The 25,165-nt window shown below is 47.2% G+C and overlaps 1 protein-coding gene across 4 annotated transcripts in view; it reads right to left on the bottom strand.

Moving 5' to 3' along the window:
* arvcfb (ARVCF delta catenin family member b) overlaps positions 1-25,165 on the bottom strand; it is a 150,602-nt gene that overhangs the window by 83,850 nt on the left and 41,587 nt on the right. For 3 of the 4 annotated variants that reach the window (XM_083673666.1, XM_083673669.1, XM_083673667.1), the window contains exon 1: positions 867-1,138. In XM_083673666.1, coding sequence (XP_083529792.1) covers positions 867-887 — 21 coding nt within the window. In that variant the 5' untranslated portion in view covers positions 888-1,138. Of the gene's footprint in view, positions 1-866; positions 1,139-14,976; positions 15,086-25,165 lie in introns of those variants that run through there. The other variant, XM_083673668.1, reaches the window with a different exon arrangement.

Below are 25,165 nucleotides of genomic sequence, written 5' to 3'. Positions count from 1 at the left end.
CAAACAGACACACACAAACACGCACACACACACACAGAAATAGACACACCAACAAAAGCACATTTCTGTGGTATCTGTGCAACTGAACCTTCTGGAAAAACAAAAGGGTTCCACTGGGTTCCATTGGCACTTTAGAGGGGGCTATAAATCCTGTCCCTCTGGCCACTTTGGCTGTCTCACCCAATCGTTACGCAGAAACTTTCAGCACATCACATCCACTCCCTAAATGGGATCCAAGTTATTTCACAAGGCTCCGGGTCATTGGTAGAACTCGATATGTGCATCAACTCAGAATCAGAATGTTACTGACAGACTACAGGTCCTCATGGTACGTGGATGGTTTACCCATATATCATACCATATATACACCAATAGAGTGCTTACAAGACAGTGCCCACTATAGATGTACTGGGAGCTATTTACAGAACGCAGACGAGTCTACAAATGCTTCAAATAAATAGTTAATTAGATGGGAACCCGAGCAACCCTCTAGGGACTAGAAAACACACACAACGCACAGACGCACACACACACACACACATACACACACACACACACCCCTCCTCACAGGACATCCACTGATAATCTAATCCCTGCAGCTGAAGACAGCATGTTGTTGACGGGAAACTGAGAGAAAAGGCAGATGTATCGTTTGACCTTCCAGGACACAAAGCCTCACAGACCAGACATAAACTCCTCACCTAACCATATGTAATCCAGTAAAAGGATCATAAAAGAGAGAGAAACCGGAGAGAAGTGTAGAGAAAGAGAGAGAGAGAGAGAAAACAGAAGGAGAGAGAATAAAGGTTGAGGGAGGAGGGGGGGGGGCGCGGGTGCCGGGAGAATCCGGTAATCACGGCACTAACCTGCTTCACTTCGGCAGGCATCGTCCAAATCCTTTTTGTTAAGCCTCCTCCAAAAGACGGGAACAATTTCCTTTCCTTTCTGAAAAAGTTCTCTTTTTCCTTTTCCCTCTTCTGTCGCTTTTCCTTATTTTGACGTGAGTTTCCCCCCCGTGAGCGCAGAGGCAGCTCAGAGGCAGGCAGCCATCCTTTCCCCACACAGTCGTTCGCGCGCACGCTCACACACTCTCTCTCTCTCTCTCTCTTTTTCGCTCCCTCTCTCTCTCGCTCTCTCTCACACACATACACACACACACACACTCTCCAAATCCTCTCAGAGACAGAGAGAGAGAGAGAAAAAAAAAAAGCCCGACCCTGCTCTCTCCCCTCGCCCGGCCGAGATGCTGAAACGTTAAGCAGCACAAGAGGACAGCAGCAGCAGCAGCAGCAGCAGTAGCAGCAGCAAAGAACAAAACTAAGGAGTGACTCAAATCCCCCCTTTCCCCTCTGACGGTAGGAATCCCAAAAAAGGAAGGAGCAAAACAAAACAGTGTGTGCGCGCGCACACACACACACACACACACGCACACACTCTCTCAACAAAAGTTACCCAGAGAGGGAACAAAACCCTCTGGGTTGAGAGAAAAAGTAGCGGGGGGGAGAGAAGGAGGAGGGGTGTGTGTGTGAGTGTGAATAGAATAGCAGGTTCCCAGACAAGCAGCAGTTGCCCTGTGTTGTGAGTTTAGCAGCTCGACGCTGTGCCTCTCTTTCCTCTCTCTCTCTCTCTCTTTTTTTCTCTCGCTCTCTCCCTCTCTCTCGCCCCTCTCTCCTCCTCACGCAGCATCTATGCAAACGAGGTCCCTGACGGGGGAGAGGCGGGGTGGGGGGCGGGGGGAGGGGCGCGGGGGGGGGTGGGGGTGGGGCAGGGAGCTGACAGACAGACGCAGCTGGAGCGCAGGGGGAGCCTGCTCTGGCCCCACCCCACTGACATGCCAAAGGAAGAGAGAGAGAGAGAGAGAGAGAGAACTCGCCCCATTGAGGGGGGGGGCACCCCATACTCTGCAAGTTTTTACACACATTCCCCCTCCGTCCCTCTCACCCCTCCCCTGTGTGGCTCTCTTTCTCTCCCACTCTTTGTCCCGTTTCCTTCGCTGCACTTGATATGAGGGGGGAAAACTGTGTGAAAGAATTCAGATATAATACTGTGACCAAGACTGAGGAAGAATGTTAATCTAATAATGTAAATGTACTTGGTTGCCTGCGACAACAGACAGAAGCTCAACTAAAACGGCGACTTTTCGTTTAAGACGACTGTTAAGACAACTCCACGAGACTACTTTGAAAGAAAAAACGACCAGACAGAGAAAAATTTGAGACAAACAAACGTCATGTTACATCGGACATTGTACAAACGGTTTGATCAGAACAAGCATTGTGATTGGTTGAGAGGCATTCAAAGCCGTGCTTTATTCCCTGCTAAAGTAACAGCTATGAGGCGTTTTACCTGTTTACCATTACGCTGCAGTAATACCCTTCAAACACTCAAATTACGAAGATTTGATTAGCACATTACCTTCACAACAGTGGTTGTTTTGAGAACTATATTTCTGAGCGCGGGGGCACAAACCACCACCATCTATCACAAAATAAATACTTTAAGGCATTGTTTTATTGTCACAATTCTTTTTGTTTTGTTTTGTGACCGTATAAAAGTAATAGGACACTTGAATCTGTGCTTTATCCGCTTCGTGTCTGGCCTAACAACGCCCCTCAGCTGTGACTTTATTCATGACAGCCTCTCCTACCTTATTGCTTAATTAGTAATAGCTTTGGAATTGACATGGAGGTCGTGTTAACACACAAGTGGAATGAGGACTGTTTTTAATAAGGACCGTTCCCTATTCCACTTGAGTAATAACGCAAACCGCAAAACAACTCCATATCACACGCAATTGGCTAATTCTTACAGTGTGTAACAACAACATTTACTAGTGTTAATACACAGGCATTGCAGGAAACACCATGTCAATTGTTTACCGAAATCCTATGGAAGAGTGGGATAATGGCTGAGGTTTTTGCATTCCTCGCGCATACCATCAATCCACTTCTCTGCCACCGTTGCTCCAGTTGGTTTTAAAGAAGATGCTGCACTAACACTTCAAATAACACTCAATAATTTAACGAGAAAACATCGTCTTCGTAATATTCTCAAGTAACCCTGTATTTTTAGGGGGGGTTTGCCTGCTCTGCGGCGGTACATTAAAAGAGAAACCATGTATAAATAATCCATTGCAGGTAATCAAACCCACTTAGTAATTTCTTGCCTTGTCAGGACGGGGGTGTACAACAGATGGTGGAAAAGGTTAATGTACTGCAACATGGCGCGATGTGACAGCCAGGCACCCCTTAAATGAAGCTGCATCTGTTAAAATCATGTTTTCTGCTCCAAGATGTCAGACGCAAAGTGTGAGAGAAGGAAGGAGGAGGAGAGCGAGAGAGAGAGAGAGAGAGAGAGAGAGAGAGGCGACATCAGTCGACAAGCTGCTAAGACACCATCTTCATTCTGGTGAATGTATGTGTTGTGCATCTACAACGTCTGTCTGGTGGAGGAGAAGATGTGTTTACACCGAGCACAACTCGCAAGAAACAAAATGAAGTCTCATGAGTTTCAACGGTAGGGATTATTTTTCCCCCCTGAAAAAAAGCAACTCGGCAACATGGAGGACAGCATTGTGCTCCGACCATGGTTTTAACGAAACGGCAATTCTCTCTCCCTGTTCAATGTATGAAGTATAATGTCAAAACTCAACTCGGAGATACATGGATACATTCATGTTGGTTTTCATCTCCTCTCTCTCTCTCTATCTTCTCTCTCTATGACAGTGTTTCAGTCCCCAGGTGGCTGAGGTCTGCCATACGAGGCACTGGGGGAGGGAGAGAGAGAGAGAGAGAGAGAGAGAAAGAGAGAGAGAACGCTAGCTAAGTCTAAAGTAGTAGCTCTTATTCTCTGACACATTCCTACTCTGGCAATAATCGTTTTCTACAACCGTTGCTGCAGAGCTGCAACTCAGACACTCCCAAGTGAGACAGTCCACATTCCAGACCTGACTCTTGCCACTCTACCCTTCCGTAATGCGTTAATGTCCTGAGAAAGGGGGGCCTGGGTTGGGGTCTGGCCAGAGCAGCACTATAACTCACTCCCCCAGACCCAGACCCAGACCCAGACCCAGAGGGTGAAACTGCAGGCCAGGGCTGCTGTGGTTGATCTGACGTGACAGCAGCGGAGGCCGGTGGATGGAGAAAACGGGAGAGGACAAGCTCATCGTAACGGCTGGAACAGAATGAGGAACGGCATCAAACACATAATCAAACCCACGTGTTTTGATACCGCTGCTCATTGCGTTCCATGCATTTTCCAATGAGTCCCCTTCCTCCGATTTCTACCTCCACCGGCCCCCACTGAAACCAGACCCAGACCCGTTTGCGGTGGTTGCGGTCCATTGATACAATGTGACGGCCTATACTTAGAGTGTGTGCTCCTGGTCCACATAAATTGCTGTCACAGCGAATCCACTGGGTGCCAGTGTGCGTGGCGCTCTAGGGGTGGCTGTGCCCACGGCTCGCCAGTTAGCCACCGCCACCTCGTCACAAACTATTAGCCCTTCACGTACTTCTCTGTCTATTTATAGTACAGCGTACACACACCAAAAAACTTTTGTCTTAACATTTCTGTGGACAAAATGTTGGAGGTTGACCCCCCCCCCCCCCCCCCCCTTTGGGCCCAAACACAGACATTGAGAAACGTAAAGATGTTTGATCGGTTAGGTAACAGCACACGTGAATCTTCGGTTTAAGTCCATTTACTTCAGAACTCGGAAAAAAAACATGCTTCAGTGACACTTCTGGCCGCGGTTTCCCTCGCCGTTTACATGCCTGTAACTCACACAGTAAAAATGTCGCACCAGCACCTTTAAAAAACAGTACGAGCGTAATTAAATCAAGGCTTTGAAGAAGGAAAAACACTTCGAAACTGCTCAAGCGTTTTCTGCATTCCGACTGGTTTCAATTTAGCTTTCAAACGAGGTGGGGGTGAACGTCCAACCTTGTTTGGTTATATATACACGTACGCGGACACAAGGTCACATTCCTGGAGTGACACAAGGGTCCTCTAAAGGACAGCCCTCACCCGCCCCCTTATTTTAAACACATGGTGTCCCTCCGTGGCCAGAAGACCGCACTGGCAACGCCAATCTCTGCCTGTTTAGGCTATCATGGTCATCTCCCACTCAGACACCTAATGCTGTCCAGACAGATGGAACGTTGTTGACCCACTGCTACGCAATACTCCGATCCTCTTGTAAGGCCGTCATTAATAAGTCCAGGGGGAGGCGGGGAAATGGAGGCGATTTTCAGAAACTGTTAGTGCTTTTAGTGAATGTAATGGTTTAATGGGTTTTGACGATCAAATGGTGGGGCGGTGCACCAAGACAGGCATTAAGTACACCAGCGATGAGGCTGACTTGAAAGATGAAGGTCTGAACCACCCCAGTGGAATATAAATAGCCTGCTGTACAATAGGCATCCATCTCTATCCCTCTCCGTCTCCCTCTCCCTCTCTCTCTCCCCCTCCCTCTCATCCTCTCTCCCTCTCCCGGAATGTGCCCATCTTCAGCCTTGAGTAGAGATCCCTGTCCTTCTTCGAGTTACCCATGATGCAATGAGCCGGGACACAAAGAGGGCTTTAACCCCTCCGCAGTCAAGACATGTCGTAACTCATGGGCCAGCGCCTCTACCTGACCCCCAAGTGCTGAAGGAAGGGAACAAAAGTTCACATACTGTACAATATATAGAACCCATGTCGTTGTGGCTTAGACTGTCCGGCTTAGATTCAGATAGATTTACCCAGGAGAAACATATGGAGAAAAGTGCTGAGCAAAGTGAGTCAAGTAATTGACTGAAAACAGCACACGTGGTTTCAGCAAATGTGACTCGAATGGAGCTTGAACGTGCCTCTATACTGAAGAGAGAGAATGGTACAAACACTAAACAGAAAAAAAGAAAAAGGGGAAGAAGTGGAAGAAGTGGACCACGGAAGAAAAACAGTGTGGGGTGCAAAAGCAAACAATAAAAGGTGGGGGAAGTGGAGGGAGTGGAGGATGGGGGGGGGGGGGGGGGGGGGGGGGTTAGGTAAGGGTTGGGGGAATACTGAGGCTCATTGTTAGGCAGGTGATTTACGAGAGACTGGGGGGCTCCGGGGCCCTGCCAGTGAGGGGATATATCTGCCGTCGCCGTAGCGCCCCGGGTCCTTTGTGTCCATTGTGGTTGGGCAGGGCCGGGGCCTGAGGTGGGGGAGGGAGGGGTGATGGGGGGGAGGAGGAGGGGGGGGGGGGGGGGGGGGGGCTGCCTTGCCATCACAGGGCCAGGACCATACGTCTTACCCACAGACAGCTCCACACATCAAAGGGCTGCACTGTGTTCCTCTAAAGCTCACAGGCCTTTGAAAACTTCTCACAACATTTGCACAGGGACACCAGTGCGCCTCAGCCTCAGCTAGCAGACGTAGCTAGCTGTCTGCCTGTATCTCCTGAATACTAAACAACATTCGGTAACATGCTGAAGAATGCATTAGTTATAACCGGTCTTCTCCTCTTTAATGGGTTTTAATGCAATGTGTGTAATTATAGAACGTGTATGTGTGGGTGTTCTGTGTAGAACGGGGTTGATGTTCATACAGAAAGATAAGGTGATTATGTACAGTCGTCGGTACGCAATGAGGTCATGTCCTCCATAGCGCACCCCAGACAGACGAGGCTTGAGTGTCTGTCTGACAAGCTGCACATTGACAGGGATCTCCATGTGTCGCCGTATTCAGCACTCAACCTTTCAGCCTTCCTGATAGACTCTCCTTGAGGCAAAAATCAATTTATCACAAGCAAGCAAAAACAGAGATGAAGAAAGGACGTGTTTTTTTTAGCATGTCCTCTCCGGCTGCATGTCTAGTCCGTTCATGAATGAGGACACAAAGACGCGATTCGTGTCAGTGATTCCCTTGACAACACCCATGAAGGAACATATAACTGCGTCTGACCGCATTGTCTTGATATTCTTCAAAAAGACACAACTCTGTAAAACAGGCACGCGAGGTCCAAGAGGTCGATTCAAAAAAGGGTTAATTCAATCACGATGACTGAGCATCAAAACTCCTCTGAAAGAAATATACCAATTGTTGTTTACAAAGAGAATAGTTGATCCCCCTAACGCACAGACTCCTCACAGAGATGTTATTCTTAGCATGCAGTGGCAACATCCTCATCATGTAGTATATATTCGATAAAAATAACAAAACCCGACTTTACAAGATCTGTAGAGATGTTATGTTTCCCCATCAGTCTCGGTGATGTACTCGACTGCTGCCAAACCCGCCCGAACAGGGATGTTAATCTGAGGGGGTGAATTATTGATAGTGGTCCTTGTTTTGACCACTGTACTGATGCTCCCCTCAGCGGGAGAGCCATGAATCATAAAGGGGAGAGAGGGCGGTCTCTGTGAGGCACGCTACAGATCGAGAAGTCCACCGACGGGATCGACATGGCTCTCTGCCTCACCCCCACCTCCGCCCCCTCACCCGCCCCCGGCCCCGAACCATCAGACAACAACCCTCTGTGTACACTGCTCAACCTCTGGGGAGGCCGGTTACCTCGTTCACATTGTGCTCGCCTGTCTAAGATGGTGTCTTGCAGCTTGTCGACTGATGTCTCTCTCTCCACAAACAGTCAAAGTGCATCGTTTGTCAGAATACATGTGTCAAATACGGTGCAGCAAAACTATGTCAGATGCTTACAGCGTATACATAAACATCTGTGTTATACAACTACCGGAACAAGGTGAAGGTAGGGTCAAGCTGCCAGCTACAGTACAGTATATAGAGTCAGGCCTCTCCAGAGCTGAAGAGAGCTCTGTCTAAAAAAAAAAATCTGTGACTAATCCTGTTCATTAAGCATCTACTCTCTATTCCATTAATCATTAATCCCCTTTACTGACCTATACTTTAACTAACGGAGGGGCCCGTCGCGCGTGCCGCCGCGCATGCGACTGGGAGACCAGAGCCGCTGATCCACGGCCCATTTTAATCCATCATTGCAGCAAGGGGATCGGTGTGTGTGTGTGTGTGTGTGTGTGTGTGTGTGTGTGTGTGAATGTGTGTGTGCGGCTGAGAGGGGAGAGGACAGAGGAGCCCAGAGGCCCGGTGCCCCCCTCATCCTTCATACGAGCTCATTATGGAAGAGTGGTTTCTCCACGGTACAACAGCCACGGGCACAGACTCCTCAGGACCAGGAGCCATACTGCCAAGCCAAGCATGCAGGTGTCTTCTGCAGTGCCCCCCCCCCCCCGCCCCCCACCCCCAGAGCCAGAGTTATATTACCATGATCAACACCCCCGCCCCCCTCCCTCTCTTCCCGCCTTCGCGCACTCCATCAGGTAATTGCGACGCAGCCCTCGCATCCAATTTGTCGTGGCATTTATGGGTGTTTATGATGAGTGGGCAAAGGGGTCTAATGCGAGTGATATTTGAGGGGCGGGGGGGGGTGGGGGGTGGGGGTGGGCGGGGGGGGGATGTTAAATGCCGCTTAGGCTCGCGTGCGGCCGGCTGTTCCGCCCAATCGACCGACGGGAGACGGTTGACGGCCTTGCATCTCGGAGCCAAAAACAGTGAGACGTGAGCAATAGCAGGGGCGCAGCGTGTATAAGAGCAGGTTAATTCACTGGCTGTCGTGTTAAACAGCGCTCTGTAAATCACGCAGTCGTCGGTTTATGAATATGAGAGGGCACCGCATACACAACAAGTCTGGGAATTCATCGTCGGAGCCAGTGGCGGCAAAAAAGGTGACGAGGCTGGCTTTTTTTTTTTTTTTTTTTTTGGGGGGGGGGGGGGGGGGGGGGGTAAATTAGCAATGAGCCACGAAACACAAAGGTTGGGGCGCAATCTGTAAGAAAGAAATCCATTTAACTGGACGTCCTACGGATCTGAGACTTGACCTTAGGAGTTAATGACAGTGGAGATTGCGTCTGCAACATTTCCCTGGGCGTCCAGGAGTTTGGGGTGTGTAAATCAATGGGCCGGGGTGACCAATGACATTTCTGGGGGGGGGATTACATCTAGCCTCATTTCCTCATCTCCACACTTTTACCCTCTGCCGGGAGGGAGTCGCCGTTCTCAGGTCCCAACCGGGCGCCAAGCGTCCTTCAGTCCCCTAACGGGGGCTAGACGAAAAAGGCTACATCCAATCAGCAAGACCACAAGACAATATCAAAGAGCACTGGGTGGAAGGGGACGGGATTGGATGACGGTGGCGGAGGAGAGGATGAGAGAGGGATGGAATCTCATCCCTCCCCACCACAAAAATGATGAGTCACCACCACACACACACACACACACACACACACACAACACACTGCAACAGCCAGCAGCACAGTGTACTGTACAGAACAAGGGCCCGGATCAGAGAGATTGATCAAAGAGAATATCGAGTCACACAGTGATGACATTGCAATAGCCCAACAGAGCAATGACCCAGATGCACATGGAGACGGAATGGCATCGCTCAGATGGAGGGGGGGGGGGGGGGTGCTGGCGTGGCATGGGTTACCTGCATCACCACCTGCTGCCAGGCGAGGGGTTGGCTGTTGGGCGCGTTAGGACCACCCAGCCTGTCGGGGGGCAGGACGGCGCGGTCCAGCTGCAGCGACACGTTGCGGCGCTCCTCCTCGAGGGCGCGGGTCAGGCGCTCAAAGCGCGCCTCCTGCTCTTTCACCGAGGCCATGATACTGGCAGCTGAGCACACGTCATAGTCCTCCATGGCTGAGCCCGAGTAGGCAATCAGGTGTGTACTGATCTTCGGCAGGGCGGGGAGGGAGGGGAGAGAGGGGGGGCACCGGGTCATTACAGACATACAACCACACTGGGCTGGCCCGGTAACCGTCAACAACAACAATGTTTATTGGCAAAGGAGAAAACACTGAATACAATTGGGTCGAAAACGTCAGTTACAGGAATAAAGACAGGATGTTTCCACACACATTCCAAGTACAAGGATAAGAATACCAAAAAGACACAAAAGATGACACGATGCACTTTGCCCAAAAAGATAGTCACTCTTTCACATCGACATTTGGAGGTGGTAAATGTACAGCGTGAGGTCAGACACCCCAACAAATGCTATATCTTACCTCACTTATGACAAAGGAGAAATGTCTATCATGGCACACACATCCTTGTCATGCACACTACAGTCGTGATGCATCATGGTCAATGTAAGACAACTTACATTCCACAGTAAACCTCACACAGACACTTTCACAGGCACACACACACACACACAGCTTAAAAGAGGTGCATGCTCCACAAAGCCATCTCAAGAGGCCATTTATCACGTCTGCCGTTCGGTTCAGTTCCATTCAAACCATGGTGATCATGAGGAAAATAGATGCACAGCGGCATTCGGTGTCACGGTCACAAACATCCACGATGGACGGTGGAATGATACCGAGGGTGGGTGGAGATTTGATGGCACAATAACACACGGGAGGGTTTTAAGTGCCATACACACCTAGTAGATTAGTGGACTGAGAGCGGTTAGATCACAGACATCCCCCTCTCTACCCACAGAGAAGGAGCAGAGGAGTCTGAAGGCTACGGAGGAGAAGAGGCTGCAAACAAAAAAAGGGGAGGGGGGAAAAAAGAGATGTATCTTTTTATTGAGTTATTTATTTGATCGGATGAGTGGGGTTAAAACAAGAAATGAAACCATTGGTTTTCAAGGCCCCCGGGAAAGTCATGTTGAGAGAATAACGGCGTTTACGAATGCACACCCTGTAATGTACAGTATATCACACACCACACAAGGACAACCATCAGCTCACCCTTGAATTAGCTACAACAGAGAGATAGAGAGAGGGAGAGAGAGGGGGAGAGAAGGAGACAGAGAAACACAAAAGGAGAGGGGGGGGGTGTTAAAAGAGTAGCTTGGCAGGAGAGGCACAGTGCAGTTGTGTTGATTAGAATCCCAAACAGGTCGGATTGCAGAGTTGTGTATGTGTGTCTGTGTGTCTGTCTGTGTGTGTGTGTGTGTGTGTGCGTGTTGTGGGTGTAAACAGAGTTCACTGTTCTTCATAGGAACCGGGTGGGTGAGAGCCCCCTATTCCCTTTGAAGCACACAATCACTCTTTGATGTCTGTTTCTCGCTGATCATTTATTTATCCTGAATGGAGCACCGGTCTGACACCACCGCTCTCCTAGCAAAGCAAACATGGTGAAGGCCCTCGTCATATCTCTAAGTTGAGAGCGTCAGTGATGGCGGTTGGTGGAAGCCGCTTCTCGTGTTTGTTTTCTTCCACGCAGACAAACATGAGAAGGCCGATTGAGGCTATGCCCACAATCACACACAGCCTAAAGCTATAACCCTTCCAGACGATTCCATTTCAAAGAGATCTGTCAAATGGGTTACAGGCTTTGGCTAGTCTTTTCTGTTCCCCGCTGGCTTTGATTCATCAGCATAGTTGTTCTGGACTGGTCTATAAGGCAAATACAGTGGACTTATCTACTCTCCAGATTGTCCGCCATTTTATCCGAGTTTTGAGATAAAAACCCTGAGACAGCTGAGAAGGAGATACGGTGAGCCATGTTGATGAGACGCTCTTGATGACAGACAGACTTCTCAGAGCAACTCCAGTGATTCAGACATCTCCTGGGGCTGGAGAGAGGGATGGGGGGAAGGGACAGGGAACAGGGGCTCCTTGCTTCCTGAGTCACAGGGAGAATATGGGAGGCATGTCAGCAACGCCCCGAGAGCTTATCATTACCACTAACTTCTGGGCACGCTGAAAATAGCCCCCCTTGAGTACGCAGGGAGTGAATTTGAAGAATTCCCCCCTCGCCAAAAATGGCCCCGGTTTTTAAGTCGTTGCACAGCAGATGTTTGCTAATGGTCTGGGGCTGTAGGGAGAGCCCTCCAAGGTCCCAGCGTTTAACCCGATACCCCATCACCGACACCAGAGTTATTCACTGCATTAATGATATCTTCAAAAGCCCTCAGAAGAAATACTGGAAGGCGAAGTGTATCAGTTGTGGTGGTGATGACATCATTGGAGAGAAGAGAATTTTAAAATGCTGAAATAAACATGAAAAATGCTAAATCAATTCCACTATGGTTTTTGGGGTTGGATACGACTACTCTTAAGGGGTAAACATCTTTTAATTAAAGAGAAAAAACAGTTAAAACATTCCACCACAGAGTGAATGCAGCACCTTGCACTGAGCCCAAGTTATGCTGGTGTGGGGCTTTTCCTCAAGAATAAATGTGTTTCAGTACAAACCCTGGCTCTAAAAATAGCCGGGTAATAAATGGACTCACACGTGGCCACGCTTTCAGCATGGTCCGGGAGATGAGATGCAGCAGTCACTCACTTCAAAGCCTCACCGGAAAATGTGGCGATAAATCCTCAACAGCTCATTCGTCTGGTCTTTGGGAACCCTTCTGAGACCATACAATAAAAGATACCCCCATACTTTAGGAATAATGTCTCTCGAGAATGGACTGGAAGGAGCTCTTGACATTTCATGAGGCCCCTCACTACTCAGCCTAGGGCATTCAAATGCACCGAGTCATCTGCCCCTGCAGCCGCTTGAGAGTATGGAAGAGTATGGAAGAGTATGGAAGAGTTTAAATGTTGAACGTCTCCTACAGTATAGCCAGGTTGAATTAAAATTAGCTTGCTACACTGGCCTCAGCTTAATTTTTTTTTTAAAAGTACCTTGAATGACATTTGAGGACTTTGTCAGCGTGAATCAATTAAGAACACATTGAGGGGAATCCACCAGGAACAAAGAGAATCTGTCTGCAGGCGAGGCTGTACCCCAACACCAGAAGTGGTGTGAGCTAAGTGTGGCTGGGCTTGGGTGCAGCAGAAGGGTGGGGGGTGATCATAATTGAGTGGGACCATCAGTGACCAGTACTCATTCAGAGACACTCACCTGATTAGGGACTAGTGCCATAATATCCCAGCCTATCCCATTCTAGCTCTCACTGCCAATTCCCCCTTTCTGGGGGCTATAATTGCAGCTTAAATGAATTCCTTGTCTCAACCCATCTGATGCCCATCTGAGAAGGCAGGTCTCAGTGGCACAAAGGGCTACTTAAAAACACCTGCTCCTCCTGGCCTCTCCACTCATCAGCCCACCTGAGCTCTCAAATAATACATTCAAACAATTAGATGCCAAATTGGAGACATTAAAGGGTATTACTTGGATTTAAACAAGCAGTCATTTCAGACTCTTGGTAATATTTCTTTGTGTCTAATATGTCAAAGCTTTTATATGTGGAATGACTGGCACTGGATAGTGATTAATCATCAGAAATTATGTTCCAGGCCCCAGGAACACTTTGGAGTCCTGCAGGCTTTCAAGCACATTGAGTGGCTCAAAATAGCTGGATTTATTCTCAAAAAGTAGGGAAAGCTTTTATAGCATTGCAGCTAAGTGCAGAACATGATTATTAGACATAATAAGTGTTGCCATTCCTCAAGATTTCTCAAAAAATAGAGATGTCTTTCATTCTGCATCGACATTGTCCACTCAGAGTGGGGCTAATGGTGATGAAAAAGTCCTTCATTATAGGAGAAGGTGGTTTGCAAGAATCGCTGTCAGACAGCTAGCTTAAGCGATTAATAGGTATTGGCTTCGGCGTTGCAACAGCGAAAAGGAGTGCATTGTCCCTTTTAATAAATACCTGATATTCTAAATGGCATCATGGATACAGCAGTCTAACACATGCTCTCGGCCTGTTCTGAATAAGTGCAACAAATGAGTAATCTATGCTGACTTTGAAGATTTACTCTCTCATTTAGGCAAAAAAAAATGCATCGTCACCCAGCCAATCCTCCCTCCAATTTGGGATTCAAAGCATTTTTTCTCTCTATGGAGACATTAAAGTGAATGTTAATCCACTGTAGGGCATAGCAGAGTGATGCCAGGATAAGCAAAGCTTAGCGAGGAGCGTGGAGCCCATTGCTGATGATAAGCTTCAAAACCAGAAGAAAGAGAAGAAGTCATTGTTTACCACACATTTCTTTTTTTTCTTCTTTCCTTTGAAGAACTTCTGTGTGTGGAAGCTGTGAGGCCCAGACAGTCAGAGTCACACGCACACACACATCTTTACTCATTTATTCCCAGTTTCCACACGCAAAACTGGTTCTTTGCTCACACTATCACAAAGAGAATGAAGTCCCTGTTGTTCCTAGTATTTACAGAGCTTGTGAAGACAAGTCAGTAGAATATATTCACTGACTGTATTCATATTGTGATGCTCAATGAAAGAGGGACATTTAGTTGCCCCTTTACTTTTTTTTTTTTTTTTTTTTTTTTTTTAAATGCATAGGATTAAAGTTCTGCATTTTGTGTGATTATACAAGTGGAATAATGGCTGTTCCACTAAAACTCTATGTACTGTACCACGGATACCTAATTACTAGAGCATGTAACCACAAAGCAGTAACATTGTTACTAAAGTAAGTGCACATATAGGGGCTATTTAATGTGTAGTGTTATAGAAGATGAAAAAAACAAACCAATATTTTTTCTGTCAAATGTTTACAGAAAAAAAGAAATGCAAGATATCCAAATTGCAATTACTGTCACTTACAGTATCTGAAAACATACTCTGCCAACTTCAAACACTCAATTACACAGCTGAATGTGTCTTGGGAAACTGGACCGGAACAAACGTTGCCTGCTCCACTTTTCAAACACAAGGAATGTGAAGGAAAAAAACCACCTTTTAGAAGACAGATGTTTTAGGGTCATTTATCTGAGTTGATTGAAGCTATCCAAATAGCACTTTCCTCCCATGGAACTGCTTTTAATTGTTGGTATTGAGAAAAAGAAAAGCACAAAGGAACCAAAAAAAAACAACAACAAAAAGGGAGTGCTCAAATGAAGTGAACAATCAGTAACAAACAGCATTCCTCAGATGACACACAAAAAAACTCCTCCTTAGGATAATTGACTCAATGATGTGTTGAATGGAATGATTAAAGGCAGATAGAGAGAGAGGCAGAGGGAGAGCATAGCGCTGGGTACCTTTGATGTTTCTGCAGGGGGCTGTCAGAAGGAGAGTGGACTGGGGAAAGCTCTGTTAGAGTTGACACGTTTGTGCAATCCACCCGGGGAGATCTGCCTGACACAGCAGCTGCGTGTGGAGAGAAAAACAAGGACATGGAAATAAATAATCAACCAGCTAAGCAACGGTGCATCATTAAAATATGGCCTTTTACATAATAACAATATAACCGCTGCAGGTTCACACATCTCGGGTTGACTCTCGGCTCCGCCAGAGCAGAGCCCCACTGTAGTAGTGTACCATTCGTATCATGCAGCATGTGGTTTAATGGATCTCCTTTCCCGTTGATGAGTCATTGTGCTGTGAACCACCCTGACCCTGTCCAAAAGGCTGAGGTATCTTCTATAGCAGCAGAGGTAACGACCTGACGGCCGGGAATGGACTGCTGGGAAGGGCAAATCTCTCAAGTATTCAGTGATGATGGTATTAGACAATTTCCCTTGGCAGTTTCCCTCTGCAGCCATCATGAGGTTTAATAGTTATTCACGCTTTGAGGTTTAATACACGCTTTGGAGAAAAAAAAGGTGCTACCTAGAACCACATAGGGTTGTTCAGCTGTCCCTGTCGGAGAACCCTTTGAAGAACCCTTTTGGGTTCTATGTAGAACCCTTTTGGATTCCGTGTAGAACCCTTTCCACAGAGGGTTCTTTTCTCCAAAGGGTTCTCCCACAGGCACAATGGAAGAACCCTTTTGGAACCCTTTTTTCTAAGAGTGTACTAGTCCCTTTGTACTCTAACCTGCCTCTGTCACACTTTCGCAGGGAGGTTTCCATTGCCACTGTATGCTGAATTCAACATCATCAGCATTTCCCCAAGCAGCTTTGACTGCAGACAAATATGCACAAGAGAAGCCAGGTAATGTTATGTTTCATTAAGTATGATCGGAGGGGCCCAAGGGGTAAATCCTAAAAGACTCTTTTCTAAAGTCGACTTTTTCCACCACCAAAACTTCTAGTTGGGTGTGGGATTAGAATATCTCTCCCTCTCCAGGGATGCCTGGTTGCTTTCACTTCAAGGACAGATAGGCTTTGAGCACCTTGGATTTCTGGGACATACATCAAAGGTGAAGCTAAGCCCGGCTGCATAAGTTATCGCCGCTCCCTCTCCGGTCCCTGTCGAGCCCCTCGATGGCTTCAGAATGGAGATTACCCCCAATGCACACAATCACGCGCCAACGTATCCCTCTTAAGTCAACATGAGTTTTACACTACTTAATGACACACTGCTTCATGTCTTATCTCTCAGGGTTTGGCACGCAGACAAAATAAAAAGAAGAAAACGATTAAGGAGCGTCTCGAAATCCAATGGAATCGATGCTTCTGATGCCAGTTAAAAGCACTCTTTTTCACCCACACAAGCACGCTTTGTGCCACCAAGACGACTCTCCAACGTTACTCCAGACATCTCCATCGATGCTGTGATAACTAAAAAAAAAAAAAAATGTCTTGTAATATTTGTGGCTGATTCAGTCGTGGCAGCTTTCAGCCTCGGTTCTACATTATGCAGAGGCCTGCATATTCTATCACGACTTGTCCCATCGCCCCCCCAGATCATTTGGAGAAGGCCACAGTGTAATTTTGCAGTAAATAATGAATGGAGCGGAGCCCCGGCTGACTGGGATCCTGTCTGGGGGATGCCTGATTGATCTGAATTCTTTTCTCGGCTGTCAATGCTGGGATGCAGTGCTATCTGTGAGGACCGCTGGCAGGTATGAGTGGCTGAGCATGATCCTCCTCCTCATTCTTCTCTTTACGCCCTGGTATCAAGAGTGATGGATGACTGGAGAAGTGTGTGTGTGTGTGTGTGAGTGTGTGTGTGTGCGTGCAGTGACACAGGGGCCTCTGGTCAGAAGAGAGTGACTCAATCACAGGAGGAGAGAGGGACGTGATTGTACTCTTCTGTGTCCTGAAAAAAAAAAAAAACATCCTGAGCACCACTATTTGATGCAATTTAAAGCTAAAATTTAAACCTATCTATAAATATGGGTGGGTCGTTATGGGCGGGTGAACATACGACATAAAAGTCCGCTGGAATTCATCATCGAGCTGTGTGCATCGAGAAAACTCCAAAGATACATCATGTGCATGTGTATTACCCACTCAGGCACAAAATTACCAATTTTACGATAGATGTATAATGTGCCATCTCGTCCTTGCTCACTGCCCCGGACTTTTAATTCTCTCAAAGCAACATTATATTTCACTGTGACGTTGTCCTGGCGGCGGCTAATAATACTCAATAACAATACATCACCTTCAAATACTGCACTACTTCATGGGGCTTCCTTAATATGGCATCCTCGCACAATCTCTAGAACAACATGCCCCCGCCGCTATGAATCATACAGCAATAGCCGTACAGCAATACTTTAAAGATGTGTTCGCGAAGCGCTCTGCATGCTGCACACATTCCCCTACAGAACGCATGGAGCTCCAGTACAGTGCCGACCAAACGGAATCGTATTCACTCAGAGGCTTACGCTTAATGTCATTCCAGACGTGGCGCCACCGGCACCTTGGCCATTATTCATACTGATCATCGTCGCTGTGTGTGTGTGTGTGTGTGTGTGTGTGTGTGTGTGTGCCGAGGGCCGGGGCATAATGACAGTCCGGGGAGGGGACGACACTCTGATCCCCCTGATCCCTGCGTTATTCTGGAGGGGTCGGTGGAAGTCACGGCACACGGCACAATGAGTGTCCAGGTAATCCATTCACCTTGGTTACGCCCCGGCCGCTCTGATTGAAAGCAAAGCCCCGGACACATTTCAAACCCGAAAATGTCCTTCCATTGTGTAGCGGCTCTTGTGGTACCCCCCCCCCCCCCCCAGCACCTAATTGAGTATTCCAACAGAGAATTACAGTCCATCATCATCATGATGGCCAACGGGGGGGCCGTGCGCGCGTTGCCCTAAAAATAGAGAAATAGTTCAATTTGAGAGTGCTGAGTGCTCATCCCGGAGAGCTGACCTTCGCTACTGCTCCTTTGATTAAAGGGGAAGACGGGACGAAAAGACCTCGCAGGCCCATGGAAACTCGCAGAGTGTCTCTGAGGCGGAGGGAGACGGATCGAAAATAGCCCGGAAAAAAAAAGATTTCCTGCCAAAATAAAGTGGCAGAGCCTCTCAGAAACTTTGAAGGGTCGTGTTCAGACAAGAGGGAAATGGATGGGGCTGTCGGAGGGGCCCGGAGGGCTTTGGTGTGTCAAGGACAGCGGGGGGGGGGGGGGGGGGGGGAGGGAGACAGTGGTACTGTAGAGGAGAGGAGTTTCTACATGTCCAAACAGAGAGGTCTGGGGGCGGGGGGGGGAGAGATTTTCAGCTTCTCTGAGTCTCATTTCATCAGATGCCATCAGACGTCTCCCCCATCTGTGATCCTGACGTGAGCCCGTGGCACAGACAGAAAAATCAATGTTTCCACTTGAACCCACTCCGTCCGAGATTGCTGTTTGATTCCACGCATCACCTCTGATGCACAAGGAATTGAATCAGGTGCGAATTATACGAACGGCGGAAGGCTCAGCTGCAGTGAATGACTTTTATTCCGAGTTGGGACAATGCTGTTCCACCGTAAAGAAAGTAAAGCCGGCTGTGGATTTTAGATGGACATTTTAATGCAAAGAGATTGAAATACCGAATAAGAAACAGCGGCGGGGGTGGGGGGGGGGGGGTTAGTGCATCCACTGATTGAGCAGCATACTTGAGTGTGGGATGAAGGAGTTCTTATATCAGTTGCGATTACATTTCTGCCAGTCCGCTGGTGCTCCGAATATATGATGACTGATAGGTCTCCTCCAAGGGTCTGCCCACGATCTTTGAACAGACTCTTAATAGTCTGGGTCATTTGGTTTTCAGTTGGACCGTGAGGGTGTTGTTCCAGACCGGTGACCCATAATGCATGATGCTAAGATCAGTTGAGCAGAAAAAAAAACTAAACAGGTAGTGAATACAAAGTCTGCAATGACGGGAGACGGCAGTGTGTGTGTGTGTGTGTGTGTGTGTGTGTGCGTGTGTGTTTGCGTGTGTGCTTGCGTGTGTGCTTGCGTGTGTGCTTGCGTGTGTGCTTGCGTGTGTGCTTGCGTGTGTGCTTGCGTGTGTGTGCACTCACGTGCGAGTGTGTGTGCCGCTGCCGCTGAGGAAGCTGATTGTGAATTCAGTCCATCACCCGTGACTCGTCTACAACATATGGATGATCAGTCTCCCTGATGGAGCAACAGAATTTTTGCGGGGAGGAGTTTTTTTATGCACTGCCAGTTAGAATAAAAGATAGGCGCTGGGATCTGCCTGAGACAGACGGGGTCTAACCCCTTGTACTTGTCAATGATGTAACACCTACCACTGCAGCCCAGGCACAGCGCTCCACTCTCGTCTGAATCCAGAAAGACAGAGATGTGTCATCGGTGGTGAGAAGATGTGGGTTGGGAGGAGGACATTACCGCCTGGGTCTATTTGCGGAAGCGGTGCAGGGACAGAGGGGGGGGGGGAGGAGCAGATGCGCATTGTCATCGCGGACATTGTTATTAACATTAAATCAAAAGGGGATAAGAGGTGGCTAACCGCTCGCCTCGGGTTCGTCTTTTAGCGACGGTTACAGTTCATTACGCGACCATAAACAAGGCGTTTTACGCCAATTAATGCTTAATTAAGAAGGACATTTCATTCGCAATGGTAACTAGATAAGGTTCGCTGGGGGGAAAAAACAACAGATAAATTGTTCACAATCTTATGTCTCATTAAAGTTAATCATCAGAAAAAAACAAAAAAACAATGGAAGTTGAGTGAACTGGAGCTTGACGGGTTTGGAGCGGTGTCTTCATGTGCGATTGGGAGTCTGCACGGTGGAGGTCACTGTGAAGGCCATGGCAGTGACAATGACATCTCCTGTCATCATTTAATCAACCAAGCATGTTAATTAGCTTCAGTCCCTCCAGAGGGGGGATGGGGGGGGGTTCTCAAACATCTCAAACAGAGACACTATCAGGGGACAATAGCCAGCAAAACTTTGAAATCTTTCTCGACCGAGAAAGCAATTACTAATCACCACTGAACCCTTTAACAGTAGTTGAGTGATGGTCCAGGCCCACAGAAACGATTGCATTTCACCCGCGGGGCAGGAAAAGGACTCGGCCCAGTGTAATTGGCCACTACCGTTTACGGTAAGAAAAGAGCTATTTATAGAATGGGTAAGTCACCATTTCCTGCGTTGGGCACGGAAAGGCAGGCAGCTCGGCTGGCATTGGGGACCATTACTGTCAAACCACAGACGGGAGACAGAGTAAAACAAGGTGACGGCTGCTGCTTTTCACCAGAGCTGGAGGTATTTCTAGTCACATGTGATTACTCTGGCAGGCTTTCCTTTCATTCACCTCTATAGAGAAACTAAATACATATCCTCATCATGAGATTTCCAGACATACTGTAAATCCAGGTAGTCACACATTCAATTATTTGAATTCGGACTTTCCATGCCCTCAGCGTAATTCAGGAGCACGGAGCAATAATGAATTTTTTTTTTTCTTTTTTTTTTACAAATGTGAGTTCAGAAGGAAATGGAGGCTTTAATAGAATCCATTTTACATGAATCTCAGATAGCTGGAGCGCAATTACCTCACGCTGCACAGTTCCCTTAGTCATATCAAATAAGCACATTGTGGCGAAGTAAAGCTTGAAAAAACTCTAAGCCACAGCCGGAATTATGGCACTGTGTATCATAAGTCATCCAAATGAAAACATAAAAGGGCCACGGTTACAGCAAACCAAATCAGTGTGGCATCGTGACATATTAATGTATTCATACACTCGAATTCCCAGTATTCCTAGTTCTTAGTATTGCTTTCTTCTGGCTCAAGGCAGAATTAGACTGTCTTTTATAAAGTATTCATGTCTCCCACCACTCTACACAGCCTGTTCAGCTGTAGCGTAATCTGCCTGCTTTCAGTCTATGGTCTTCTTTACTCGTTGGCTCTACCAAATGGCTTAATGTGACAGAAATGGAGGGTGATGGGCGTTCGGAGAGCTGGGAGGAAGGCGAGAGTTGGTTTCAGAGGATGTAACAGGATTCTCATCAATACTGCATTAATATCCTTCATAGGCACTGGGGCTGGGAGAGGAGGAAGAAAGGGGGGGGGGGGGGGGGGTTGACGGAGGAGGTGACAGACACCTTCTATACTGACTCATCACAGCGGGAGTAGGAGTCAGATTCTATCATCTCTCGTCCCTGAACACACTCTCAGCTTTATTACTTCGGAAAAAAAAAACAGTAACCCAAAACTTTTCGGAGGCAAAACAAAACAACTCTTTTTTTAGAATTTCGTATTCAGACTCATACTGTGTATGGTAAATTGATTATAATTGACTCAGCTGGATGTCAACTTAGTCTTAAAAGCTGTTGTTTTGCCTTACCCCCTGAATAACATTGTTTTCAGTTTTGATTGAATAGTACCCACAGTCTGGGCCAGCTCAGGGCTGCCAACGCGTCTCGGGCTGCGATGCCCAGAGGTTTATAGGCCCAATTTACAGCAAGTGTCAGGGCCTTGTGAATTAGCCTGTACCCAGAGACAATCAACACCTTGTTTCCTCAATTGAATCATTCACTGTTTCTGGACAACTACAATATTTTATTCATTCAAAAGATCGGCTTTGGCTGTTTTGTATTCAAATGGCTATTCTGGTCATGGCCATTTGAAGGAGAAATTATCACCGCTGTGATGAGCGCAGGCATCCCATGATGCCTTTATCTGGCTATAAAGTATTTTGTTCTGCTGTCCGATGGATTGTGTTGTTGTTCTTGCTTAGGTTTTTCTGTTTGATGGGAAGCTATTGTGCAACACAGACACACACATCACATGACAGGTACATCACAGCTGACGAACAGGCAACGAAGAAGTGGAGAGCAGCAGCAGAGGAGCCAATCAGAGGGGAGGCAAGCCATCTCCATCTGTCAGACGTGCGTGATTTCCGTGACGTATACTCCTTTTGACATACTCCAGGGACAGACCTAGAATTACCTGAAGTGCCCAAAACAAACTGCAACGGCCAAAAACGACAAACTCTATCTCGTGTTCACAGGCTGACGAAGACGAGCTGCTATTGATGAGGGCAAAAAGAAAAGCACCACTGTCTGCTGAAAAACATCAGAAACAGACAAAAGTGCAGCAAAAAAAAAGCATAGCTGTGAGACTTCAACTGAGACCATTTTCTCTCTCTTATCTTCCATGCTAATGACCTCTTAATCTATTCAAAGCTGGGAGAATTTCTTTGTGCTCCTGTATCTTGGAGATTTAACAGCGATCCCTTGGCCCGGTGGGGTGGAGCAAGCAGCAGGCTCAGGAGCAGCAATTAATATCTCATCATCACTGCAGTCCAACAGCAACACAGGCTGACACATCTAAGGAGCAATGGTCAGCAGGGGAATACAACACACAAACACACACACACGTATGCGCGCGCGCGCGCACACACACACACACACACACACACACACACACACACACACACGTCTCTTTCCAAGAGCCTTACACTAATACAGCCAGGGTACAGGAATCAATTTGTTCATACCAAAATCTCTCTTTGTCCTGTTTTGTGATAGTCGTGTCCAATTCTGCCACCAATTGTTATTCAGTAGTATTAAAATCCGATCGTAGATAAGAGGGCCCTGAGCCCTTAAGCCATGCCTCGATGCATTGTAGTTGGAGTCAGTCCATTTCAATCACAGGTGTGGAGTAAGTGGGATAAACTCCCAATGCTGCAGAATACAGTACCAAAGCCAAGAAACACAGATCACACAAACGATTCCAATGTGTGATTCTACAGTTCACACACTGCAAATAACATGTTGATTCTTCAAATCAACAACTTGGCTAACAACCACGTGAAAGGAACATTTCACAGATGGTCACCGCGACTCAACGACAAGTTATAAGTGGTCTTTGTTGTCTAAATAGCCAGGCAATAGAAGAAGAAAAAAAAGGCGCAACGAAGCAAGAAAGTAGTATTTTATTACCCGACCCTCAAGTTAAATGTCCAGTTGATGAAATCCTACAACGACCGTAGTGCTTTGTGGCTCCCAGCCAGCCACAGAGGTGCATCTAAGCGAAGATGCACATTAGTAAACACAAAGGACAGATGTATGTGTTAGCGCGGTGCTCATGGATGGAAACAAACCAGGCAGTAGCTCATTCGAAAACGGTAAGCTCACTCTTCCCTAAAGCTCCTTGTAGTTTTCAATACCATGTGATTACCCCTAAATACAAGACTCAAGGTCAAATCCTCAAACTAGCGATACTGTAACTAGCTTTGGACCTACAGAACGCATTTTGAAAAATGAAAGCTGTTTTCACATGCCCACATGTTCGTACGGTGATTTGGACAATGGTTTTGGAGGTAAAATGGGTGAAGAGTCCCTTTAAAATAATCGTTTTCAAATGTTAACATTTTCTTGCCCTAAGCTAACTGCATTACACATCATTTTACTCTACGGGACAGATTAAGCTTCTAGAGCTAAGCAATGTGTCAGTCAATCGATTCCATTATGTAAACAATCGCTTAAAGATGCCACAAACACAAACTACTTAGCCTAATGCAATTATTTGTTTAGCACCCTGGGGATTTTGCAAGAAAAATCAATCTGATCACTTTTGAATGGGGCACTGTGTATATACTTCAACCACTCCATCGCCGACCTACCCAACCCCACCAGCCACGTCTGGCTATCCACTTCAGCTCTGTTGGGGGATATAAACAACATTATAAATGGCTGCATTAGGACTGTCAGATTCACCAGCCAGAGTAGTTCATCTCCATTGACCCTGCAGTGCCTCTGTGCCCCTACGGGGTCAGCACATTGTCTCCCGTCAGGATAAAGTGTGCTGTCCTCTTCAAGGAGATGGTAGTTTCATTGTCCTGGCCACACGCACAGATACAGATGTGCGCACGTGCACGTACACACACACACACACACACACACACACACACACACAAAATGAATTTCACAATCAGTCTCCTAGCAGCAGACAGAGACAGACACACATGTGCGATCAAACACACACACGCTGACACACACACACACACACACACACACACGCTCACACACACGCTCACACACGCTCACACATACACACTCACACACACACACACACACACGCTCACACACACACACACACATACACGCTCACAGGCATAGAGGTCAGAATGATTTGGGCCTCCTCTTCCATACACTGGAGATTCACTTGTTATAGTGTCTGAGTATCCCCATTATATGTACGCAGGAGAGGAGGAAATGGCCCCAGACGGAAGCAGCAGTGATTGAACCAGGTCCGTCCTAACGTCATCCATCAACTGAAATCATTCGCCACGCTTGTTTGGAACGATCTGTCTCAATGACAATGAGCAATTCAAGTGTGCAGAGAAGAGGACCTGATCTAACCTGTGAAAATGCTCTAATAAGTGTGTCTATTACCCAAAATATAGTGTAGATAGGAGCGCAGTGGAGGATGACAGAAGACAAAGGCAAAAATAAGAGAGAGATTCACTGCCTTGCCCGATACGTGCTTGTTGATAAGTGATACTCACTGGGGGACAGGTCTACATGCAGGCTCTTTCAGATGGCTATACTGCTATATGTCCCAATACCCAACCACCCAACCGCCCACACACACACACACACACCTCTGACTGTGCAGTATTGACCAGTAAGGGGGAGGGGCTTCTTCGGCAGTACATGTGGGTGCTGAAGCAGAGAGAGAGAATAACTGAGAGAAAGAGAGAGAGTGAGAGAGAGTGAGAAAGAGAGAGAGTGAGAAAGAGAGAGAGACTGACAGACATGCGAGTAGTCACTCTGAATTGAATAGAAGAACACCATATCACGCAAAGACAACGCCTCTGTTACAAGATGGACCTTGACAATCTGAAACAACTTGAAGCTAAACTGACAACTCTCTTCATTCTGACATGGTATTGCAGTAGGTCAAGATCATATTTTATTATATTTCTCCACTTCAATGGAGTCAATTCATACTTTTTCATACTTTTTTTTCACTGCTCAGAGATTTCCTCTGAGCAGTGACGGATAGCAGAAAAAACACTTATAAAATCAAGAGCCCGGGACTGGAATTTCTGGAATATACATTGTTTTGTCGGCTAACGACCCAAATAAT

The sequence above is a fragment of the Argentina silus genome (assembly GCF_951799395.1).
Source record: "Argentina silus genome assembly, chromosome: 7".
NCBI classification, from domain to species: Eukaryota; Metazoa; Chordata; class Actinopteri; order Argentiniformes; family Argentinidae; genus Argentina; species Argentina silus.
This window is presented reverse-complemented; position numbering and strand designations above follow the sequence as displayed.